This window comes from Ornithodoros turicata, unplaced genomic scaffold, assembly GCF_037126465.1.
Source record: "Ornithodoros turicata isolate Travis unplaced genomic scaffold, ASM3712646v1 Chromosome183, whole genome shotgun sequence".
NCBI classification, from domain to species: Eukaryota; Metazoa; Arthropoda; class Arachnida; order Ixodida; family Argasidae; genus Ornithodoros; species Ornithodoros turicata.
The window spans coordinates 166,209-192,458 of NW_026999330.1; the positions used below are offsets into that span (position 1 = coordinate 166,209).

Consider the following 26,250-nt stretch of genomic DNA (forward strand, 5'->3'; position numbering starts at 1 on the left):
TCAGGGTTCGCGCCACCTGGCGGTCGTTAGGGTCAACCTCGGGACTGTTGTTGCGTGGAGTCTATGTGTGAGGTCATAGTGTTCGGGGTCGGAAAGGTGTCATGAGTCCCGCTGAAAAGAAAAAGAAAAGGAAGCAGTACCTTATCTAAGCAGTTAGAGTTCTTGTTGATAATATACCAGGGCCTTTGGTAATGGCGGGCTGGAACTTGTAGATAACGTACGAATTCCAATCCGCCATTAACGTACACCCTGGTATATTGTCAGCAATAACAACGCTAACTGCTTAGATAAGGTACTGCTTCCTTTTCTGTTTCTTTTCAGCCGGACTGATGACACACTTCCGACCCCAAGGACGATGACCTCACGCCTGGACTTGATACAACAACATCCCCGAGCTTGACACTTTCGCCAGGTGGAGGGAACACAGACTGTGACGTCATGCTACACATGTAAAAAAGCTTCAAGGCACCCTTCCAACCTGTTAGTCCTGAAAAAAGCAGATCTTCCGCCGCAAGGTTGACCATACCCCTTGATACATTTCTATTAGTTTAAATTGTAATAAATCGCCCCGTTTTTTACTTCCCCTACTTTGTGGTTTGCCTTGCATTCTTTCATAACTATTTCATTGCACAGCTATGTACGCACCGCAGCTCGAAAATATTTTGCATTGTGGCTCCCGGTGGACAGCTTCACGGATGAGGGAGGATTTCGAGCGACGCCAATTGTCACCTCAGTGATCTTTTACAAGGGCATAAAATTTTACTTCAAAATAGAAAAACAACTTGCTCTCAAATTAAAGTCAGTGTTTTAATTAGTGTAATGCAAGCACAGTTATTTCACAGCGCTTCCGTTTACAGGAGAAACGCAATGAAAACATGGAAGCCCTGGATGTAAAGATTGTCAGCAACAAATGAGAGAGCAGGACACGCGCGCGCATACATATCGTGGTCTGATCGTAGTGTTCCGTGTATGGCTGGCATGATGCTCACTGCTGCATTTTTCAATACTGATTCACAGATTTGTAGCCCACGACAGTTCTCGCGAATGTTCCACTAAGATTGATATTCACATCCTGCACACTGCGTCGCCAGTTCGCTTTGCAATGCGCACTACGTCTTTCACCGGGACTGCTCCATGGCTTGGCGCGCCCGTGCACGCGCACACGAGAGAAAAGCACCGATGCAGGAGCTCAAACGACGTACACTGCTTAATAGCGAAGCGAGAAAAAGTGCTGTATAATTTCGATTGGAGCTGCGTCACGGAGTCAAAATTTTGAATTATGATCACAGATACGAAATTTACATATCGTGTAACGTAATTCGAAGTGAACTTTTTGGCATTTTAACTTTCCCTTACGGTGAAGAGCGGAAGTGACGCGCTGTCTCCGACCAATCGTTTGCCAGCTGAGTGTGATCACTGGCACAGCAGTGGGCAATGAATGTGCGTAGACAGGCACGGAAAGCGGTAGACGACTAAATTGGAGTACCGACGAAGTGGGCAACACAGTTCTGAATCTCAATTGAAAAACGAGGTCATGGCAGCTTTCCAGTTGAGGAAGGGACCAAAATGGTCGTCCAAGTTACAAAACACCTTCATTATCGCCAACGGTTGCTTCCCTCTACCTTTCAAAGACCTACGGTTCCACAAAATGGGAGGAGCGATTTTGCATTGCTCTTTTAAGCTCTCTACGAGAAACATGTTGTATATTTGCAGTCTCTTCACCTTAGCCTGACGCCAAATAAAGTATCCATAGCTGTCCGCCCCTTGTTGCGGTTCCTCCGTTTTCGTGAAGTTTACATGGCTAAAGGAGGAATGTCGAATCTCGTAAATGATGTCCCCTCCTCGATGACTGCCTATTTTCACTTGTTGATATTGTATGCACTTCTACTCTCGCGACTATAAACGCCACAAGCGGCTCCGAAGGCAAGGCATCGCCTATGCTTTCCAAGAAACCGTCGCAAAATCTCCGAGTGCAATTGGGCTGTGAGGGGGCGACGACACCACCGCTGAGCTCGCCCTCTCTGTCCCACCAGAAAGCATTGTACGAGCGTCCCAGTTCACACAGCAGTTGTGAGAGTCCTCCTTCCCCCTCATCCTCATTCACGCCGCATTTTCCCTGGACTGCAACAGAGTTCGCCCCCTTGCTTACGCAAAAGTTAGTGGCACGCGCTTGCCGCGTGTGAAGGACCTCAGACTTCCTCGCTTCGCTACTAGTCAGTCGTCGCTCGCCCTGCCTACTTGATGGTTGTGTTGTTAGTTGTTTGTATTGCTTTCGCCATTAAACGGAAGGTTCGCTGCCCTCATTGTTCTTCCCAAGCCTTGTCTCATGCCTGTCCAGCCTTGGATTCCCCACATTTGTCGCAGTCGATACCAACCCAATGCCTACCCCGCTCGCACCACGATGCCACCCAGCCTCGCTTTGCTCGCTTGTCACCCTGGTTCTCGGACCTTCGTCCAGGCCGCACCATCTTTGCCTTCTTCCTCGTGTTCGCCGTCTTGGCCTGGAGCCGCCATATTGTCACGCGGCTTTCGCTTGCCGATTCCACCGTACCGGGTATCAATTGGCGGGAATTGGACGCCGCTACGATGGCAGGCCACAGCCCGGTTCTAATTCGGGAAGAACTCTCACGTCGCGACCTTGACACAACCGGTTCGGACGCAGAACTCGTCCAAAGTCTTGACGCAGAACGCTCCACAGCATCCGCAACACCGGAAACGCTGCAAGATATTTCTCTAGATCCTGTGCCTTTTGATCTCCTGATTTTGCAACAGCTTACAGCGTCGATCAACACACTGACACATATCCTGCAGCAAGCCCAGCAACCCCCGCCATCTCTACCAATGACTACGAGTGTGCCCTCAGAGATAGATACGTAAACTCTTCCTATGTCTCCTCCATTGTGTGAAACCATGCTGCACTCAAGCAACACACCCCAAACGTCGACAGCGGAACACGGGACCAGCGCCATTCCAACACAACTGACTCATTCTGAAACCGCACCTCAGTCTACTTTGCCTCCTGTACTTCAGCCTTACCAGATGTCTTACGTTCCTCAAATATTCGTCACCACCATGCCCCACATTTCGTCTAGCATACCTGCCTTTGAGGACGGCAAGAAACAAAAAGCATGCCTATGGATTAAAGATCTTCAACAAACGCAACAACTGGCATCATGGTCACCAGACACTACACGCTTAATCGCGGCCACTAAACTTCGCGGCACAGCCAAGAAGTGGCATCTGACTTCGGGTCGTGAGTACCCCACGTGGGATTCATGGACGACTGCCTTCCTCGACACATTCGCACAGAAACCGTCACTGATCCAGTGGCAGCAGCAGGGTAATGCTACCGTGCAACACAGCTCCCAGTCCCTGCGTGACTACGCCTACGGAAAGCCCCGTGGTATCAGCAAATGGCCTGCTCCCCTCACAGACGCTCAAAAAGTGGAGTATCTACTGCAAGGTATATCAACCCAGTCCACTGCTATAAGCATCGCCACACAGCGTCCAGCGTCAGTGGCAGCGTTTCTTACGATGTGGAATGACATAGATAGCACACTCCAGCATATGCACCAGCTTGGTGCCCCCACGTCACAGTCAGGAGGATTACAAGCGCCATCAAAGTCGCCCAAGTGCATCCTTAGGACCCCCAGCACTGGACCACCTAAACACCGAATTGTAAGTCCCAATACTGCAAATCTCAAGCCTTATCCAGAAGGTCCTCCGCGCCCCCATACTCTACAAAGGCATGTTCGAATTGCGGACATAACCCCGGAACAAAAAGAAGTCCGGTACGAAGCTCTGTCCCAGCGCTACGGTGCACCAGCCTTCGGCCCTGGTTACCCACAAAGTGAAGCTGTCTGCTTCTCGTGTCGTGAGAAGGCCACCTTGCCTCCAAGTGCCCTACAAAACATGCGAAAATACTCCAAAAGCCGGGATATGACATAACAAAGAAAAAGAGGACTCCGACTTAACGTAACAAATAACAACTTTAAGCAGACGTTTCGCCTGTCATACGACGGGCATCATCAGTGCAATACTGAGCGGGAGAGCCAACAACCAGTCGCTACTTAAGGAGATGACAGTATTGCTGTCAGAGATGACAGTATATACTGTCATCTCCTTAAGTAGCTGGTTGTTGGCTCTCCCGCTCAGTCTTGCACTGATGATGCCCGTCGTATGACAGGCGAAACGTCTGCTTAAAGTTGTTATTTGTTACGTTAAGTCGGAGTCCTCTTTTTCTTTCCTACAAACATGGCCGGCAAGGTCAGGGTTCCTCATCACCAAAGACTCCAACACAGACAAATGCCATACCAGCACCACCAGTGCCTCATGCTGTACATACCAGCACATCGGAAACTCTTGGCGGGTCTCAGCTGGAGTGCTCATTTTTTAGAGCTATTATCGCCAGTATCGGACCATACGACGCATTTCCTGCCCCATGGTCAAAAATGTCCAGTGTTTACCAGTCCCTTGTGACCTACACACAGCTGCTTCATTGGACCCAGCCCCCACTGGGAGAAGTCGGTGGGTCGACCGTTCTACCAGAAGGAACGATCTGTCTGAAGATAACAATTGGACCTATTTCTGGAGTCGTACAGGCTGTTGTCCTCCGCAATAATGTGTTGCTCTTGATTTTGGGTGAGGGCTGGTTCCGCGTAACAGGCACCGTCTTTTGTTTGGGCAAGCTAACCCAGCAGAAGTACACCACCCTGCTTCAGGTTCAGTAGTACAAGCACATCGCAAACTCCATCCTCGTTCATCTTGCGCAGTTGTTCTTCACCAGTCATCCCTAGCGCAAGGCACATCACCAGAAACCCAACCTACTGTGGATCTTCAGGACTCGTCGCTACCAGACACAAAACCTCCATGGGAGCCTCTTTGCAGACGCACGGCACCATCACACTACACTCGTTCCGCAACTGATGAAACCATTGCAATACCTGTTCATAACAACTTGCCACCAGCAGCTGTGGGAAGGAACTGTTGCGGGCACAACAGTCGCAACTCGCCTCAGTGTTGTCAGCTCACCACAGTGTTTTTGTTCGTAATGAAGATGACATCGGCCATCTAAAAGGACTTGAGCATCACATCGAATTACTGCCCAACGCAGTGCCATACAGCAGGAGTTGATATCGATACTCCCCGGATGACCGTCGGTTTTTGGATGAGCAAACGGATAAGCTTCTAAAGCAAAGCATCCTCCTTCCAGCTACAGGGCCATGGGCTTTCCCAGCTATTGTCGTTACCAGAGGACAAAAGAAAAGACTTTGCGTCAACTACATACCCTTAGACAAAGTTACAATCACAGCCGTGCACCCACTGCCGCATGCAGACGACATGATTCACGATGTAGCAGGAGCATCCTACTTTGTCTGCCTCGATTTAAAGTTCGCCTACTGGCAAGTCAGCCTTCGACCAGAGGACTATGCCAAGACTGCCTTTATCACACGCCGTGGCACTTATATGTGAACATGTATGCCTTTTGGCCTCAAGAATGCCCCATCTACATTTCAACCTGCAATGAAACTTGTGTTCAGCAAGTTCAAAGCCCCACAAATGTCAGGAATTCGTATCTATTTAGATGACATTCTGGTTTTCGCATCGTGTTTTTTGGACTTCGTCGAAGTGCTCCAAATGGTGCTCCGCCGCTTGGAACACCATGGGCTGAAAGTTTCACTTGATACGGGTTATCTCGAATCCGTTTTCTAGGATTCATCCTCTGCAAAGACGGGAAACTCTCCGATCCAACCAAAGTGACCGCCATGTTAAACATCCCAAGACCAACAACACGGAAGCAAGTTCTCTCCTGGGAACAAACTTTACCACCGCTTTCTCAAAAACTTCTCAAGGATTGTCGCCCCACTGTATGCCCTCGTCAAAGCCCCCGAGTGGTATTGGAACACTATGTGTGAACAAGTTTTTCACACTGTACGCAAAGCCCTTACTGAAGAGCCACTTCTGGGACATTTTCTTGAGGAAGTTCCAACTACGGTAACTACAGACGCATCCGCATCAGCTGTCGGTGCAGTTCTTACTCAACTTCAGAATGGCCATGACACAGTGATCGAGTATGCTAGCCGCAAGCTTAAGCTTGACGAACAAAAACTGCGCAGTAATGTTTGGGAATGTATCGCCGTCAATTGTATGCCGTCCAATGTATCGCCGTCCGTCGCGGGCCATTACGTTAAGGTTCCGCCACTACCTTTAGGCCGAAAGTTCCGCCTCGTTCCCGAAAATTGGACTGTTGTTTGACTCACCACCAACGTTCGCCCGTCACGTCGCTTCACAGGCACGCTGATGGACTTAATTGAATTTGACTTTAGCGTGGAACACCGCCCAGGTCTTCTAAATGCTGTCGCCGACCACCTTTCTCGTCTGTCACTTGCCATCACAGCACATAACAGTTCCGTCGTTGAACTGCACCAAGATGATCCCCAGTGTGCAGCCGCCCGGCAAAGAATGCAAGACAACCCATCATGCAGCGACTTCTTGGACATCGGTGGCATTCTCTACAAACAGTCAGACTCTGGGCACCCAACCTTGGTCGTCCCCCCAAAAATGCGCTCAGACATCTTACATACTATACACGATTGTGCAGGCCATACGGGTTCAGAACGCACACTACGCAAGCTTCGCGACCGTTACTGATGGCCCGGACTAACGACATCAGTACAGAACTTGTAGTACGGGCCGTACTACACGCCACGGGCCACTATGTAACTTTTTTTGTGTGTGTGCAGTGTCATGTTGCTTAGCTTACTTTAGTTTGTATTGTGATATACTTTTGCCAATCTTTAACTTCTTCAAATGGGACTTTGGTCTTCAGGAAGGGGTGGGATGTGAGGGTCCTCCTTCCCCCTCCTCCTCATGCACGCCACACTTCCCCTGGACTGCAACAGAGGTCGTCCCCTTGTTTACGAAAAAGCTGTGGCACGCGCTTGCCGCGTCTGAGGGACCTGAGACTCCCTCGCTTCGCTACTAGTCAGTCGTCGCTCGCCCTGCCTACTTGACGGTTGTCTTGCTAGTTGTTTGTATTGCTTTCGCCATTAAGCGGGAGGTTCGCTGCCCTCATTGTTCTTCCCAGGCCTTGCCTCATGCCTCTTCAGCCCTGGCATCCCCACACAGTCACAGCCATGTATCGCGGCTGACGCGACTCTTCCTTATATTTTTCGGCTTCACTCACCTTTCAATTACAGCGAACCACCTTTCAATTACAGCGTTATTACGACTATGGTCGTTCCCGAAAATTTTGGTCATAATGCGGAATTGTTATATTTACGGGGGATATTTGCAGATATTTCACTGCATTGTTCTAGAGGAGTATGGCCGTAAAGCGCTTATGCCAGGTTATCCAGGGTAATATTAACGAGGAATCGCTGTACTGCTATTCCACGGATAGCGGCACGCATTCTCCTTCAGTTTGTTTCAGTGGTGCCTCTATAATTCACGGAGTCACATGTCTTGATAGCATAACTGGGTACCTGAGCGTCACTTCCAATTGCCCCTAGGTGGCGACAATGTTCAGCAGCTTTGTGACTCCACAGCGGACGACTTCCAAGAAGTGATTGCCCTTGTTGATATGGCCAGAAAGCCACTCCACGTGAAGAGACTGAAGAAAGAACTGGACCAGTGGACAGGACAGTGGGGTAGGAAACAAACAACTTGGAGAAAGGAGTGCACCTTCGTGTATCCCGTGTTAGCGTTCGGTAGCCCTGTATAATGACACATTGCATATCGGAAAGGGTATATTCATTGGTTCACAAACCCGTCCTTACACGCAAAGCAGCTGACCAGATATCTTCTGCAATCTCCGCAATATACAGTGAACCCTCGTTACTATGACCATGGTCGTTCCCAAAATTTTGGTCATAATGCGGAATTGTCATAATGACGGGGAGGATTTGCACAGGTTCCACTGCATTCTTCACCAGGGGTGTCGTCGCAAAACGAGTATGTCAGATTATCGGGGCCATATTCACGAGGGTTCACTGTACCTAATCAATCTAATAAGCGTCGAAGAACGTCTCACATTGAACCAAGTGATCCCATAGGCCCTTTGAGAGTACCCGACCTCCACATGCATATATGAGTAGAAATGTAGAACTGAGAAGTAGAGGTGCCAGTACTATAGTGACGACAACTACGCACGATGGAATCGATTTTCACCTGTCCTGTCGCCATATCAACTACTCTGACGTTTTATCTCTGAACATCGTTAAATCAAGAAAGTGACCAGAGTTTCACTCTATCTTACAGTGAGGACGATTTCAACTCTGATTTTCTGTACATGTCGGTCTGTGGATAAAAACCACATTGCTTTACAGTCATGGTAATATCCATTGTGGCTGACGAATCAGAAGGGGAACTTGAGAAAATACTTGGACGAGCGCGTCTTCTCTCCTACCACGACATGTTCATCGAGACGGGAGGGTAAAAAATATGCAATGTCGCAGTGTGCATCAAATAGTAGCGGAACCCAGGCAGTTTGTTGCCCTTGCAGAGTTCATGGTCTCAGCCTTCACTGGGAGCTTATTCTCAGATCTATCAGCCTTGTTCGGAGAGAGGAAGATACTGAAGTGACGAAAACGAAAGAAAAGCAGCCTATCACAAAAGTTGTATTTTTTTCGCACTGTTAGATTCCCGGTCAATGGCATCCGACATGATGTCACATGTTGTGTTAGGGCGTCTACAGAAGTCATGTCACGACTGTAGTGATCTTACCTCACACCAACGTATCGTGGTTGACGTCACTCCTCGGAGTATTCCCTGAGCCAATTCCCCTTTAAATGGCTGCTACTAGCAATGAACCAATGGCTCATACGTAGTCGCCCGGAGTCCCTCATCGGTCAATTCCACATTATTGATGCCATAATGAGAAGCGACGGTGAAAAAAAAAAAAAAAATACTAGAATGCGTAGCCTATGCCTTGTCACCTCATCGGCCAAAGGACCATTGGTTTCATGATCACTCGATGTTCTGTATGCGATTCTTTTTTTTTTCACAATACACACTCTCTCTCAACGGCTGGCACGCACATATACTTCCGCCGACTAATAGCGACGTTGGATCGGCCGCCACAAAGCTAACTGAATGCTATGCAGTTTGCTCAAGCCCTCAGCAAAGCCTGTCGTGCCATGTTCTTTCCACCCAGCCTTCCTGCGCTTAAAGGGGAAGATTTGTCTATTGAAGTAATTGGAGTAAGTGTGCCTCACAGGAGCAGTTCACTAAAACAACAACTCTGGTTGAAGTATCGTGAAGGGCGATACTCCATCCCTTGCTTGCGGTAAAGTGGTGCGATTGCTCTGTTCCGAACGCCGTTGAAAAATCCTTCGGCCCGTGAAAAGGGCTCATCGCGGAAGGAGCGGACGCCGTGACGTAGGCTACTCCGCTCACGTGACCACTGACATACAGCGGCACAGCTCAAGCTCGTATAAGCAGCACGTGAGCTGCGAAGAAAACGAACAAACAAAAGAAAGAAGACACGGAGCTTCCGATACGTCTCACATGAATAGTGTCGGACGTTTGCAGCTGCTTGCTCCGACTGTGTGTACAGGCTGTCCCAGCTAAGTGCCAACATACGTTTCTGGGTTTATACTGGGTGTTTCACATAAGGTGATAAAAAGTAAACTGGCCTCGTACTAGCCAAAAGACTGTCGGGTTTTCAGCAATTACCTTCTGGAAACTTTTGCCACCGTTGAGAAAGGCTTTGGACAATTTTTATTTGGGAAAAATTTATTGAATTGTTAAATTGAATTTATTGAACTGAAAATCAATTGAATTTTGAAAATTGCCAAATGAACCTCACTTCTTTTTAACGGACATATGAAGTCCTCCTCGGGCAACCACACATCCAAGCAAAACTATGCACACTATCCCAAATGAAATAGTCTTCAAAAATTAGTAAAAATTCGGCTTTAGTCCCGCCTGATCTGTTGTCGCAAAGAAAGACGCAAGGTATTTGCGGGGAGAGGAGGAAGTGTTCCCGCCTCTTGTTTTACCTTTCTTTTCCCCAGTTTGAACTTGATGCTGGCGACAACCGACTTATCACAAAGAAAACAAAGCGAACTTCTTAATGTAAAAACCCCGAGACTAGGGAACACGAAGGGACAGACACAACACGAAGTCTCAAACACAAACTTCTTATCCCAAAGAAGCGAAGGCAAATGAAGGCGGGGACACTCTCTTGTCTAGACGTAGATTTCGCGCGCACTTCTCTACGGAAATCATGCAGACAGGGCTAATTACTACTAATTATTATTATTACTACTAAAAATTACTACTAATTACTATAGTTTTTACTAAATGTTTAACATTGTTTCTGTTGCGATATTGTGCATTGTTTTGGTTGGCTCTGTGGTTCTCTGCGGATGACTTCACATTTCTGTAAAAAAAGTGAGGTTCGCTTGGCAATTTTCGAAGTTCTATTGAAAAAATAATTGTCCCGCTATTAAAAACTGTCTTAAGTCTTCCTCAGTGGTTGCAAAACTTTCCAGAAAGTAATTGCCGAAAGTTCAACAATCCTCCTGCGAGTACGTACCCAGTTAGAATTTTTTATCAACTGAAGTGAAACACCCTGAAGATGAAAATCAAACAGCCGCGACGTGGAATATGAGCGAAAGGAAAGGGGACACAGCGACGGATTTGAGGTATTAATATTCTATAATTCTATTAACATAATGCTATAATTCTATTAACACATCAAATCCGTCGCTGTGTCCCGTTTCCTTTCGCTTATATATATATATATATATATATATATATATATATACTCATGGAACGATGCGACAGCACCAGAGGACACGTGTTTCGCCGTGTTTGCGGCTCGTCAGGTCTGGGTAGCTGCGCATCGTTCGGGATTGACAAACCAGGGGTCGCTCGGCGAGCGATATACACCTGGGAGGGTGACTGAGCACTCCTCAATGCCACAGTGCAAGCCAATGAGTTATAAGGAAGGAAAAAGCCATTAAGGAAACAAATAAACAACACTAGACGTGTTATTCAAAATTGCAGGTTAAGATGGCTTCTATGGCTGCACGCAGAGAAACGGATACTCATGGAACGATGCGACAGCACCAGAGGACACGTGTTGCGCCGTGTTTGCGGCTCGTCAGGTCTGGGTAGCTGCGCATCGTTCGGGATTGGGAAACCAGGGATCGCTCGGCGAGCGATATACACCTGGGAGGGTGACTGAGCATTCCTCAGTACCACAGTGCAAGTCAGTGAATTATAACGCAGGAAAAAAGAGAGCAATTAAACAAACAAGTAAATGACGCTAGACGTGTTTGAAATTCAAAATTACAGATTAAGATGGCTTCTATGGCTGCACGCAGAGAAACAGATACTCATGGAACCATGCGACAGCACCAGAGGACACGTGTTGCGCCGTGTTTGCGGCTCGTCAGGTCTGGGTAGCTGCGCATCGTTCGGGATTGGCAAACCAGGGGTCGCTCGGCGAGCGATATACACCTGGGAGGGTGACTGAGCACTCCTCAATGCCACAGTGCAAGCCAATGAATTATAATGCAGGAAAAAAAAGCCATTAAAGAAACACGTAAACGACACTAGACGTGTTTGAAATTCAAAATTACAGATTGAGATGGCTTCTATGGCTGCGGCTCGTCAGCTCTGGGTAGCTGCGCATCGTTCGGGATTGGCAAACCAGGGGTCGTTCAGCGAGCGATATACAAGTGCTCGGTCACCCTCCCAGGTGTATATTGCTCGCTGAGCGACCGACATTGGGGGTGAAGGAAAGAAGCGTCTCGGATGATGCGCAATGAAGAAAATAAAGAAAAATGGTGTTCATTCACGATTTTTTTGCGCGCGATCTACTGAACAGATTTTTGTTCTAAAAACGGCTGCAATATCAGGTCACCGAAAGGAACAGATGTTCTCATTGGGACAACTTTGTAGCTTTTATAATTAAAAAGTTAATTGACGATTTTTAGGTAATTAGCGATTTCAGGGTCGAGCAACATACGGCCGAGAACGTCCGCCGGCCCAAAGATGATAGACACGAAAACAGCATGTCTATAGTCCTTATAGTTTTTAATGAAAAATCTGTATCGCCTAAAAAAAGACACCCTATATACAGGGTGTCCCAGAAACGTGTCATTGAATTATAATAAAAAATTACGCCACCTAGAATCATGCGGTCAACAGCATTTGTTCTTATTAGGTTTTTCCCACCTCCTAATGTGAATGTCATGTACTCCAAGTTTAATTATGTAAATATTTGCGAACTGAACTCGGAAATTTTCCAAGTAAAGGTCACTTTTTTACCCCACCAATATGTAGAGCGTGCCGAATTCACTAAAATTTATGATAATTCACAGTGGTACTCACGAGCTATCCCATCGGAAAAAATAGCCGAATATCATGATATTCGGAGCACCGGACCATAGCGCGCGATGACTTTTTGAGCACAATCGCTCGCAGTGCGACGAAAGGAGGTCCCGAAGCCAGCCCACAGAGTGATATTAGAAAAGGTAACAGTTCCTAAAATTGGGAGAGGTAAAACATTATCCCAGCGAAAGTCGGACGTAATAAACCGTGCCTGTTTTATCACTTTCTGCGATGTCGGGGAGGGCTGGGTTTCCAACCTCCTTTCGTCGGACTGACAAAGATTGCCCTGAAAAATTCATCGTGCGCTATTCTGCGCGACCTCCGTAGAGCATGATGTTCGGCTATTTTTTCCGATGGGATAGCTTCTGAATATCCCTGTCAATTATCATAAATTTGACTAAATTAGAGACGCTCTTCACATTGGTGGGGTAAAAAAGTGACCTTTACTAGGCAAATTTCCGTCTTAAGCTCGCAAAAATTTACGTAATTAAATTTACGTTACACGACATTCACACGAGGAGGTGGCAAAGACTCAGTAAGAACAAATGCCATTGACCGCATGACTCTAGGTGGTGTAGTTTTTTTAATTATAATTCAATGACACATTTTCTGGGACACCCTGTATATATATATATATAAAGTATAAAAATAGCCGAAGCTCTGTAGCTGCACGATCAAATTGTAAACATATATATATATATATATATATATATATATATAAGGAAAAAGGAAAAAAATAGCCAGAGCTCTTTGGCTGCATGTATACCATATGTTTGTAACTCAAATGTCGCCATGCCAGTACTGGACAGCTGTTTCGGCCTTGTTGGGCCTCATCAACAGTACGCAGGCAGGCAACGTTTGAGTGGATGGCGTCAGAAAGTCACGTAACGCGTGATTCCTCCCGTCAGGGTGAGCTGTCCTTGGCTGGGAGTGCACAATCAAACTGTAAACATGTGCTCAACGTGCAGCTACAGAGCTTCGGCTATATTTTCACTTTGTATATGTACTTTCTGGCTTGCACTGCGGCCTCCACAGGTGGCGCCGTCACCGTGGAACATTGACGTCTCGCCGAGACGCACTGTTGTGCCGACCCAAGATCGTGTCACTTCCCTACGCCAGGCTGACGAGCTCCAAGTAGAGCGAAACAGCTGTCCTTGGCTGGGAGTGCACGTCTTCGGCTATATTTTCACTTTGTATATGTACTTTCTGGCTTGCACTGCGGCCTCCACAGGTGGCGCCGTCGCCGTGGAACATTGACGTCTCGCCGAGACGCACTGTTGTGCCGACCCAAGATCGTGTCACTTCCCTACGCCAGGCTGACGAGCTCCAAGTAGAGCGAAACAGCTGTCCTTGGCTGGGAGTGCACGTCTTCGGCTATATTTTCACTTTGTATATGTACTTTCTGGCTTGCACTGCGGCCTCCACAGGTGGCGCCGTCGCCGTGGAACATTGACGTCTCGCCGAGACGCACTGTTGTGCCGACCCAAGATCGTGTCATTTCCCTACGCCAGGCTGACGAGCTCCAAGTAGAGCGAAACAGCTGTCCTTGGCTGGGAGTGCACGTCTTCGGCTATATTTTCACTTTGTATATGTACTTTCTGGCTTGCACTGCGGCCTCCACAGGTGGCGCCGTCGCCGTGGAACATTGACGTCTCGCCGAGACGCACTGTTGTGCCGACCCAAGATCGTGTCACTTCCCTACGCCAGGCTGACGAGCTCCAAGTAGAGCGAAACAGCTGTCCTTGGCTGGGAGTGCACGTCTTCGGCTATATTTTCACTTTGCATATGTACTTTCTGGCTTGCACTGCGGCCTCCACAGGTGGCGCCGTCGCCGTGGAACATTGACGTCTCGCCGAGACGCACTGTTGTGCCGACCCAAGATCGTGTCATTTCCCTACGCCAGGCTGACGAGCTCCAAGTAGAGCGAAACAGCTGTCCTTGGCTGGGAGTGCACGTCTTCGGCTATATTTTCACTTTGTATATGTACTTTCTGGCTTGCACTGCGGCCTCCACAGGTGGCGCCGTCGCCGTGGAACATTGACGTCTCGCCGAGACGCACTGTTGTGCCGACCCAAGATCGTGTCATTTCCCTACGCCAGGCTGACGAGCTCCAAGTAGAGCGAAACAGCTGTCCTTGGCTGGGAGTGCACGTCTTCGGCTATATTTTCACTTTGTATATGTACTTTCTGGCTTGCACTGCGGCCTCCACAGGTGGCGCCGTCGCCGTGGAACATTGACGTCTCGCCGAGACGCACTGTTGTGCCGACCCAAGATCGTGTCACTTCCCTACGCCAGGCTGACGAGCTCCAAGTAGAGCGAAACAGCTGTCCTTGGCTGGGAGTGCACGTCTTCGGCTATATTTTCACTTTGTATATGTACTTTCTGGCTTGCACTGCGGCCTCCACAGGTGGCGCCGTCGCCGTGGAACATTGACGTCTCGCCGAGACGCACTGTTGTGCCGACCCAAGATCGTGTCACTTCCCTACGCCAGGCTGACGAGCTCCAAGTAGAGCGAAACAGCTGTCCTTGGCTGGGAGTGCACGTCTTCGGCTATATTTTCACTTTGTATATGTACTTTCTGGCTTGCACTGCGGCCTCCACAGGTGGCGCCGTCGCCGTGGAACATTGACGTCTCGCCGAGACGCACTGTTGTGCCGACCCAAGATCGTGTCACTTCCCTACGCCAGGCTGACGAGCTCCAAGTAGAGCGAAACAGCTGTCCTTGGCTGGGAGTGCACGTCTTCGGCTATATTTTCACTTTGTATATGTACTTTCTGGCTTGCACTGCGGCCTCCACAGGTGGCGCCGTCGCCGTGGAACATTGACGTCTCGCCGAGACGCACTGTTGTGCCGACCCAAGATCGTGTCATTTCCCTACGCCAGGCTGACGAGCTCCAAGTAGAGCGAAACAGCTGTCCTTGGCTGGGAGTGCACGATCAAACTGTAAACATATATATATATTATATATATATATATATATATATATATATATATATATATATATTATATATATATTATATATATATATATATATATATATATATATATATATATATAAATATATATATATTATATATGTATATTCCCGAATCTGACTCACTGACAAACGCCTGTGGCGTGCCCGTACCGATTATGACGTCATGTAGCAAACCTATTTAAGAAATGTGTAATCAGCTACGCATCTTTAGTCCTGACGAAGACAGTGCCACTGTCGAAACGTCGACAACCCGTTTAGCATTCCAAGTATCTTAAATGTAAATAAATTATCCCTTTTTTCTTACTTCCCGTACCTTCGTAGTCTGTGTTTCAATTTTCATTTCAGCTATATATATATTGCATTCCCAGCCGAGTACAGCTGTTTCGTCCTCCTTGGGACTCATCAGCCCGGCGTAGGGAAGTGACACGATCTTGGGTCGGCACTAACAGTGCGTCTCGGCGAGACGTCAATGTTCCACGGTGACAACGCCACCTGTGGAGGCCGCAGTGCAAGCCAGCAAGTACATATACAAACAGGAAAAATAGCTAATGCTCTATGGCTGCACGTTGAGCATATTCCCAGAATTGCGGGACACCTACTCTTAAAGTTGGCTTAACCTGCGAACTCGATGCCCTCCATTGAAGCTATACATTCCGTCTGCTTTCCGTAAAAAATCCATTAGTACTGAGGGTTTGAAAAAAGTGTCCACATCTAGGCGTGACGGGAGAAGGTTCCGCGATCGTCCACAAGTGGATTGGTAGCTTGAGACAGTCACACTTTTTTTTCCTGAGAGACTTATTTTTGCCGTGTTGGCTTCATGGCAGAATACATTGGCGTGTCTTAATCCTTTAATTACGTCAGAACTAGGGCTTCCCCAAAAGGTGTCCACATTGGACATGAAAGACTGGCCTGTCTTGTGCACTCTGCAACTTTATGCGCAGTTGCAGGAGGTCCTAATTTTTTCCCACGACGAAAAAATTACACGATAGGCCTACGATGGCTTTCCGAGTATTTCTAACCAAATTCTTCGCGCTGTGTTGTTGCGTTGCTGGTCTCGTGGTATAGTGAGCGCGTTGCGGATTTGCGTTCTTGGGTTCAATACTTGGTGTGGTATTTTTTGTTTTATACGTATATCATATCATTTTTTATTTCATTTCTTAGAATTCAGGTACACTCGCTCATAAAATGGGCTTTACCTGCCTGCAGATCACTACCGTAGGCGCGACCTAATTTAGTAGTTTCGATAAGATAGCACAGTATACTGAGTGTTGCACACAGTGTCGTCCACACCTGGAAGTATGGATTAGTTCATGCCTGTCCCTGTAGAAGCAGAACGGCTGAACATTCGCCAATATGACTCTTTCGTTAACTAGCTTAACTTGCGTAGTTGCAGCTCCTGTGTGTCGGCGACAGCCCAGCAGCTAGTGCATTGGTACTACATTGGTACTGATTGACGAACATGTCTGAAATAGCGATCTCTGGACGTCCCTGTCTACTCTTTTTTAATTGCAATAGAAAATATTCTCGATTACATCGTTCACATTAATTTCTACTAAAGGTTACACTAAAGCCATAGCTGCCTTTGCATCATGAAACTGTTCACATCCTATGACCAATCTATCTACCGTGGCGTCGCTCATGATCATAGTCGGCGCCACCAATTATTAATATTAAGGCCATGCCTTTCTCACGCGGACCAATCATTTCGCTTCACGAGCTTCTATAGCGCGATTTTTGATTTCGCAACGACATTCAACCAACAGAAAAGGCTTGATGCATATTTCAATTCTGAGCCACGGGTTGCGTTTTTTTTTTTTACCTGAGCACGAGCTCTCGTGCGTGCCCCTCGTGTTATTGCCGTGCAGATGACGTTAAAAGTTCTCTTTCTTATCTCTCCTCCTCGTCCCTCCCCGAATTTTTCCTCCTCCCATATCCTCGTGCAAATCTGTGAAGTCGGCTTTCTTGCATGGTTGTCTGCTATACCGCGAAGCCGGCTTTCTGTGTCGTGTCCCTGAATTCTGGTCATGTGTTTACAATTTGATCGTGCACTCCCAGCCGAGTACAGCTGTTTCGTCCTCCTTGGGACTCGTCAGCCCGGCGTAGGGAAGTGACACGATCTTGGGTCGGCACTAACAGTGCGCCTCGGCGAGACGTCAATGTTCCACGGTGACAACGCCACCTGTGGAGGCCGCAGTGCAAGCCAGCAAGAGTACATATACAAACAGGAAAAATAGCTAATGCTCTATGGCTGCACGTTGAGCATATGTTTACAATTTGATCGTGCACTCCCAGCCGAGTACAGCTGTTTCGTCCTCCTTGGGACTCATCAGCCCGGCGTAGGGAAGTGACACGATCTTGGGTAGGCACTAACAGTGCGTCTCGGCTAGACGTCAATGTTCCACGGTGACAACGCCACCTGTGGAGGCCGCAGTGCAAGCCAGCAAGTACATATACAAACAGGAAAAATAGCTAATGCTCTATGGCTGCACGTTGAGCATATGTTTACAATTTGATCGTGCACTCCCAGCCGAGTACAGCTGTTTCGTCCTCCTTGGGACTCATCAGCCCGGCGTAGGGAAGTGACACGATCTTGGGTCGGCACTAACAGTGCGTCTCGGCTAGACGTCAATGTTCCACGGTGACAACGCCACCTGTGGAGGCCGCAGTGCAAGCCAGCAAGTACATATACAAACAGGAAAAATAGCTAATGCTCTATGGCTGCACGTTGAGCATATGTTTACAATTTGATCGTGCACTCCCAGCCGAGTACAGCTGTTTCGTCCTCCTTGGGACTCATCAGCCCGACGTAGGGAAGTGACACGACATTTTGTTCATTGCGCATCTTCGGATACACGTCTTTCCTTCATACCCAATGTGAGAGAGAGAATCTTGTCAAATTTCAACTGCAATAAGTTGAAGTTGAAGTTTTAAAATATATCTCGCTAATTTGCCAAGTCAACCTCACGTTTTTCCAGCGGAAATGGAAAGCGCATGTTCGAATTACACCGTGACATGACTGAAGGCGTCCAGCACCACAGCGAGAACACATTAAAGTTTTGCAAACAGCGCTGTTTTGGTACCCGCAAGTCGCCGGGCGTGAGTATTTCTGCGCTATGCGGGCCGTCGTTCAAGACAAGAAGAGATATGCGTGGAACGACAAGAAGCTTCAGGTGAAAATGAAAGGGTGACCTAATGAGGGGCAGCAAATTTTGTGCGTTGAGGGAATGTCAACGGGACTCGAACAACGACGGCAGCATATCGCTGAAATACTCGCGTCGGGGGCTTGCGAGTCCAAAACGGCGGTTTTTGCATGTTGTATTTAGGTGTTTCCGCTGTGGAGCTGGACGCCTTCAGTGATGTTTCGGGGTAAATCGAACATGCGCCATTTCCGTTGGAAAAAACGTGAGGTTGACTTGAGGTTGAAAAATTCGATTGATTGCAGTTGAAATTTGAAAAAAAAAGTCTTCCCTGGTGGAAAAAGTGCCACAAAGACCAATGCAGCAAGCGGCATCCTTGTACAATGTCTAGATTTTTTATATGATTTAGGGACACGTTACAGCACCCTGTATATATATATATACAGGGTGCCCCAGCTAACTGCCAACATATTTTTAAAAATATGTATAACAGTTTTTCAAAGATGAAATCAATTGCAATATGACATATGCTGAAGGGCATTCCTTAGGAGGGCATTAGCAAAGTCCTGTGGCAATGTCTTAATTTCCTTTCATTAACTAACTTTGAATTGTAAAAGCTACTAAGTTGTCCCAATGAGAATATAAGTTCCTTTCAGTTACCTGATATCGTAGTCGTTTTCAGAAGAAAAATCCGTTCGACAGATTCGTTAAGTAACACAATTTTTTTCTTTGCGATTCTTAGAAGACGCGTCTTTCCTTCATCCCCAATGTGAGAGGGAGACATAATGCGCCATAATGCGCCTTGCTGGAGGCTTGCGAGGGGCGCGTTGCACACTATCGCCTCTCGCGTCCTGGAAGAAGGTTAACAGGAAACAGAAAATGCAACAAAAGATCAGGACAGTTCCGATAGAGTCACGCGAACACATTTGTTTTCGTTTTGTTTCCGCATGTTAAAGCTCATCTTCGACGCATAGGCGGCACTGTGCTCCTTCCACCTCTAACGTTGGGGATGAAGGAAATACACTTCTCCGGAGATGCGCAATGAGCAAAATAAAGTAATAAATGGCGTTCCTTCGAGATTTTTTTGCGGGCGATCTGTCGAACGGATTTTTTTTTGTTCTGGAAACGGCTGTGATATCAGGTGACCGAAAGGAACAGATGTTCTCATTGGGACAACTTCTTAGCTTTTATAATTAACAAGTTAATTAATGAAAGTTGATTAGGATATTGCATCTGGACTTTGCTAATGCCATCCTAAGGAGTGCCCTTCAGCATACGCTGCGTTGCAATTGATTCCATCTTGGAAAAAGTGTCATATATGTATATATAATTAAGTATGTTCGCAGTTACCTGGGACACTCTGTATGCAGGCTTTACTTGAAACAAAAGGAATGGGAGTGATCCGTCGCGTTGTTTGTAATTTTTTAGCAAAAAAGTCAGTTATTTACGCTTTACTTTTTATGCTGAAGATGGTCTGCAGTGCGGGGGTCTCTGTCATTGGTCTCAGCTAGAGATTTGTCCCATCATCACGCGAGGTCGTTTAAGCAAACCAATCCGTTATCCTCTCATTATCCCGCTCCTTGAGAAGGAGAGAAATATCACAGATTCGCTCATAGATCATCAACCGTTCACATGATGAATACCCTTCCTTCTACGTTCAATTCTGTGTAACGGCAGTGTTCATCGCGCGATGTGAAATATTTGCACCTTAATGCATCTTTAAAGGGAGACCTCGCGAGGATTCGTCAGAAAAAAAACAAAACAAAAAAACTAGGTGAGCATCATACCGAATACGAACCACTCCCTGGATACCGAATACAACATTCGCATTCATTTTGTGCGAGTAATTAATTCGTAAATGATGATAGTACCAAACCGAAACCAAAATGCAAAGCGCACAGCGGTTCGCCCGGAAGAATATACTGTGACGTCATCCGGTATTGTCGTCTGCTACAAAGGTTGCATTCTTCCATGCCTGATGTCTTGGGTAGTGTTGCTTTCAGAGGCTCTTGTTTTACAGAGGCGAAGCGCTAACTTCGTAATAATTCGTTCGAATAATAGCTGAGCAGTTTGGGAATGCCATATTTCGTATGCATGTTCCTGACACTCCAAGGGTTACTGCTATGTCAGAATCTTTGTGGTGATTTTGTTGCGGAGTCCCACCTTAATTGTGGTGTTGGAATTGTCCTTAGGCGCAGAGAATGTGCACCGGCTTGATGACTGGATGGAGGAATACTCTCAGGATGCTGTCAGGCTGGTACAGACGGCCAGGAAGACTTTCCACGTGAAACGATACAATGAAGCACTGGAACTTTGGGTACGCAATGCAGGTAAATGGACAATAATCAATGATCAGTAATCAATAGTCTTTCATCGTAGACGCATAAGTCATATCCTCAGCGGCAAACTGCTTATTTTACAGCATATCCAATCACTCTTCTGTAACCTGGGTACAGTGAACCCTGGTTATTATGACCCCTGATAATCTGACATACGCGCTTTACGCCCATACTCCTGGAAAACAATGCAGTGAAATCTCTGCTAATTCCCCGGAAGGTCAGAAGCCAGCGTCAGCGCCCATTCCAAAACTGGTTCACTCAAGTGCGCTGTCAATACATCAGTCCTTTTGCACTCTTCATGCTGAGCTCTTCTTCGGGGGTTTCAAAAATAATGCCACAGATGAGAAGCAGCTTCAGATCATCCAACTTTATCAGGTTAGAAAGGTTGGAGAGAACTAGCGCGTTTAAATGCCTTTCTGCAGTATCGATGCAAACTAGCCTGTGTTGCCTTCAACTTCATGGAGGCTGGTAAATACAGACTTACTCCCATAAAATGTGCGGCAAACATTGTGTGAGCAATGCGAGCAACAAACTGTGTGAAAGGAACGATGAATTGGTTTAATTCGCTGCAGTGGTTACGCAGCTAACGCCAGTAAATTTATGTCGTCCTCAGCCATGTTCCGTTTAGGTTACGAGGGTATAAGACTGACTACCGTGAGCGTAGCTTCGCACGTAAGAACACCACCCTCTACAATGCTTCCCTCAGTAGTATAGTTCAGTAATAAGCCGTTGCCTCCACTACAAATATCCACGGCTGAGTAGCAACCTATATGTGCGTGCGAGCGTAAGTTGCCGAAAGCATGCGCAGCACAAAACATAGATTTCAACGCTAAAAAATACATCGCCAGTAGTATATGGTCATGCCGTCGGAGACCGCATGAGAAACTACAACATGGCCGCCAGGGCAGCGACACCGTCGCGCCGACATTTTTTCGCGATTTTTTCCTGTGCGTGGCAAGTGGCGCTCGGTTGGAGGCTCTTACAGGTGGGCGGAGCGTGGCCGGAGGGCTGTGTGCGCGCTTACCCGCTTACATTTTTCATCCTGGGCCGACTTCTTTCGTCATTTTTCAATCTATGCCGAATTCAATCGCAATTTTTTTCCAGCTACAGCAGGTGTGCAGTAGACTGTTTACATGCAAAGGATAGCCATACACAAAAGTACAAGTGAAAATATATTTATTAAAGTCATTAGTGTCAGGAATTACGTTATGACTCTATGTGAAGGAGAAAAACCCAGCAAAAAACCTGAAGCAGAAGAAACACAATACAATACATGTAACAAATATTATACTTATTACAGGCATGATGCAATAGCATTGAAGGGGTATCGCACATCATACACAACATTTTTTATTAGTGGTAATCACGCGTTTTCAATAGACCTCTACCTGTTTGTAAACAAATGACGTCATAATGTTCGACAGCGCCACGAGTTTGGTAGAGTTGAACTACGTTCAAAGCCAGTGGCGAACTAGGTCGCGCCCGAAAGCCACGGTCTTGAGGAGATTACGGCGGTCTCTGAAAGGGACGCGACCTTCGCTCTGACTTTTCTTCCAATAGGAGGCGGCGAACAATTGTTCATTCGTGGAACCCAGCTCTCCTCTTTCGATCTGTTTTGGTTTCGGTCTGTCTACCAACGTCATGATGACGTTTGTCGGGTAGAGGTTTATTAAGCAGAAGGGATAGCACATTTATTCAGAGAAAATATTTTTAATCAATATGATTACAATCAAAAGTACAAGTGAAAATATATTAATTAAAGCCATTAGTGCTGGGAATTGTAATGCCAATTGTGATGCCAATCAGGTGAAGGAGAAAAACTGAGCCGAAAACCTTCACGACCTGAAACAGAAGAAACAAAATGCAAGACAGTACATGTAAAGAATATACATATTTTATTCACTATACCTAGCCATCTGATTCTGAAAGAAAACATAAAATCAACATTCATCACATTAGTTACTAGTTTAATATTCCAACATGACAAAAATAATCAGTTGCTTATGAAGTGAATAGCGCAGACATAAGGAAATAATTCCAATCAACACGATCAACACATAGCATTAATACATAACCATACTCCAACATGTAGGGAAATAATAGCTACACAATACCATATCTAAACGAGAAACAGTCACCACATTTAATTGAAGATGATATTCTTAATCAATATTATTACAAACAAAATTACAAATTATATTAGAAAAAGTCTAATATTCCTATACGTGAGAACCATCAGTTCAATAGAGTGAAGTTCCGATAGTTGTATGTGAACAGCAGAGAACCTTGAGGACCATGGGACACAAATGACATGAACACAAAACGAAATAAGATCTATAACACTACATTGGTTAATCAAAACAACAAAGGAGGATAATAATCTATCATTTTAGCTACCATAAAATCATCCTCGTGACTTAATCTAGTCGAATCCCATACAATTTTCATTCTAAGAGACACTACAAAACTTACTTTGTTTTATGAATCCAACACAGAAAATATATTAAAAAATGAACTTCACCGCATAGCGCTCTCCTAGTCAACAACCAGCTCTAATAATATCTGCCCTGATTTGTTGAACACGGGAGGCGTACACCTGTTTTGTCACAGTTATGAACATTTTCGAGCGCAATAGGGAAGATTATTCCAACATTACACAATTAATCAATTTCTTATTAAGTAAACAGCATAGACATACGGAAATCATGAGAAAGAAAACGATCAACAGCTAGCATTAATAGAGAGCCAAAACAATGCACAATCCAACATGTAAACAACAGACACATGCAGGAAAATATTTGAAAAAGAATGTATCAAAACTAGAAACATGCACGGATGAATAGCAGAGAAACACTTTGAACAGCACACCATCCACACATAAACAATAGCACACACGCAAGGAAATAATGAGAAACACGATCAACAGCTAGTAGAGAACCAAAACCCATCACATAAACAAGAGGTACACAAAGGATAAATAATTGAAAAAGAATCTTTCAAAACGAGAAACATGCACAGAGCTAACGCTGAATAGCAAACAAACACTCTAAACTGCGCATCTGCCAACGTGTAAACAAGAGACAGGAAAGTATCATTGAAACAAGATCAACAGCTAATAGAGAATCAAACAAATGCACCAAAGCAAACAAGAGGTACAGAAAAGAAAATAATTGAAAAACAATCTATCAAAACGATGAACATGTACGGATGGATACCAGAGGAACGCTTTGTACGATGCATCTGCCAACATGCAAACAACACACAGGAATATAATAGCGAAACAAACTATCAAACATTAATAAATCGAAATGGAAATAATATATTTTTTGAACTATCATAAAATCAACCTTGCGACCTAACAATATAGAATTTTCATCCTACTCGGGCACTATAAACATTACCTTGACAGAGGTATCCAAGCACGCAGCACAGCTAAGCTTTCCACAGTACAACCAGACTGGAGCCCGGCGGGGTCACTCTCTCCCTCTATACAGCCCAAAGCGAAGAATCCGCACATCCTTGGCAATCTATGGAGTGGGGAAACCCTCCCTCCTTTTCACATTGTTCCCTCCAAAAGGAAATACTCTTACGACCGGTGTACATAGGCAACCTTTTTTATTGATTGGAAATAGACATTGGACGACGCGGATGATCGTTTCTTCGAGTTTTAAGTAAATATTGTACGAAAAATATTCGTAACTTTTACTATCCGCGACATGGAGAATTCACATTACGTTATAGAGTATATAGAAAATATCAATACACTCGATTCAATTCTTCGTCACCGTGAAAGAGTTCTTAAAACCTTCGCGTATCAAAGTGAACCAGCTAAAGCTGTGAAATTATACTTTCTACAACTCAATTCGTAAATTGTCGCAGCAGCTCAAATTTTAATTAAACACTTGCTGATATTCACCACTGCTCCAGAATGTGATCTGATAAATTTTAGCAATTAATGTACAAACAAATATCTTGTATACAACGTGTGACTAAATAGACATCTTTTTAATCTATATCTTAAAAAATTGTAAGAGTGTACAGTTTTGACTTTGAAAATTTACACAAGAGCCTTTGCTGTTGGAGTTTGTGTTTTGATTCGTTATGAGCTAAAATCTTCTAAAATTAAAGCATGTCCTTGCCATTTGTAGTACCTCATATGCCGCGACATAGTGAAGAGTCTCAGAGTTTTTCAGTATGGCTAATGAAGAAACCTCGGGTACATTCTGTGAATTGGAGCTACGTTTATGTGTGCTGTTATGGTTAAGTTTGTAAAATAAATATTTACTTATTATAATTACGTATCTTATGCATAGTGCTCATCTTCGTTGTATAGTGGTTAAACATTTCTGATGACAGTTGTGTGAATCGATTCTCCCAAAATCTTATTGGAACTGTGTGCCGCATGTTATGATGATTAGAATTGTAGACTCCGCCTGCGCATCATGCTTGTCCATCACTTGCATCGCGTCATATGATAATAGATTTCTTTCAATATAGTATTGTCAACTGTCCAATCGTTTGAGAAAATATACACACTGTGCAATTTAATTCATAAAGTAAGCTTCCGCAAAATATTAGTGATCCTCTTTTTGTAAACAAAGATTGATGTAACATGCCTCTAAATTTATATTAGCGATTCTTCTACAATTCTTTCCTTTGGGTGTCAGTGTTGTATAGAGTGTGGTCGTGTAAAATCTCTTTGATTGCCGGCGCTGATTCCATGCGAAGATCCTTGTACATAGTGTGGAATAAACGTCTCCTTAGCAATCTTCAATCTAATCATAAGCTGTTTTCGTTGCAATGTGTAGAATACATTACAATGATGACAAAGAATGCAATTATTATTTCATTTATACACATGTTTATTTCGATAAATTACAGTTCTATCCAAACTCTGAAGTTTTTGTTTGTTGTCTTGATTGATGAATTCCGAAGACATCAAGTAGTTTATTCTGATTATTGGGCGCATGAATCCAGCGTTGATTAACGCGGGTGATATGTTGTCGTCGTGTTTGTATTACTTCAACAACTTGCACTTTGTAGCGATGAACTTGTACAGTCTCTTATTGATGTTTCCTTTCTTTGTATGAAGATTCTTGAATGGCGTACAAGAGAGTATTAGATGAAAATCGTCCTGTGGTCCACCGCAATCGATATGTTTGTTGAGTTTCAATAAGTGATGATACATCAGACCTTGCACAACAATATTGAACTTCTGTTCATTCGACATCATTGACTGGTAGAATAAAATAAATGTGTAGAGGCTCAAGGGTGGAATATATCACGTGATAAGATTTTTTATGTACTTTCCATTTCAACCGTTAGGTGTAATTTCAACAAATCCGTAATGAATCGTGCGATATAGACTGCTTGTATATGATAATTTAATCGGATTGCTTTCTTGATTAATGCAATGCCCATTGCAATGATTACAATTATGTTTGGTCTAGTG

At 45.4% G+C, this 26,250-nt stretch overlaps 1 protein-coding gene across 8 annotated transcripts in view; it reads left to right on the top strand.

Moving 5' to 3' along the window:
- Nucleotides 1–26,250, top strand: part of LOC135373027 (uncharacterized) — an 81,216-nt gene that overhangs the window by 42,842 nt on the left and 12,124 nt on the right. For 7 of the 8 annotated variants that reach the window (XM_064606340.1, XM_064606344.1, XM_064606343.1 and 4 more), the window contains 2 exons: nt 7,512–7,649; nt 20,652–20,789. In XM_064606340.1, the coding sequence (XP_064462410.1) occupies nt 7,512–7,649; nt 20,652–20,789 (276 nt within the window). The remainder of the gene's footprint in view (nt 1–7,511; nt 7,650–20,651; nt 20,790–26,250) is intronic. The other variant, XM_064606345.1, reaches the window with a different exon arrangement.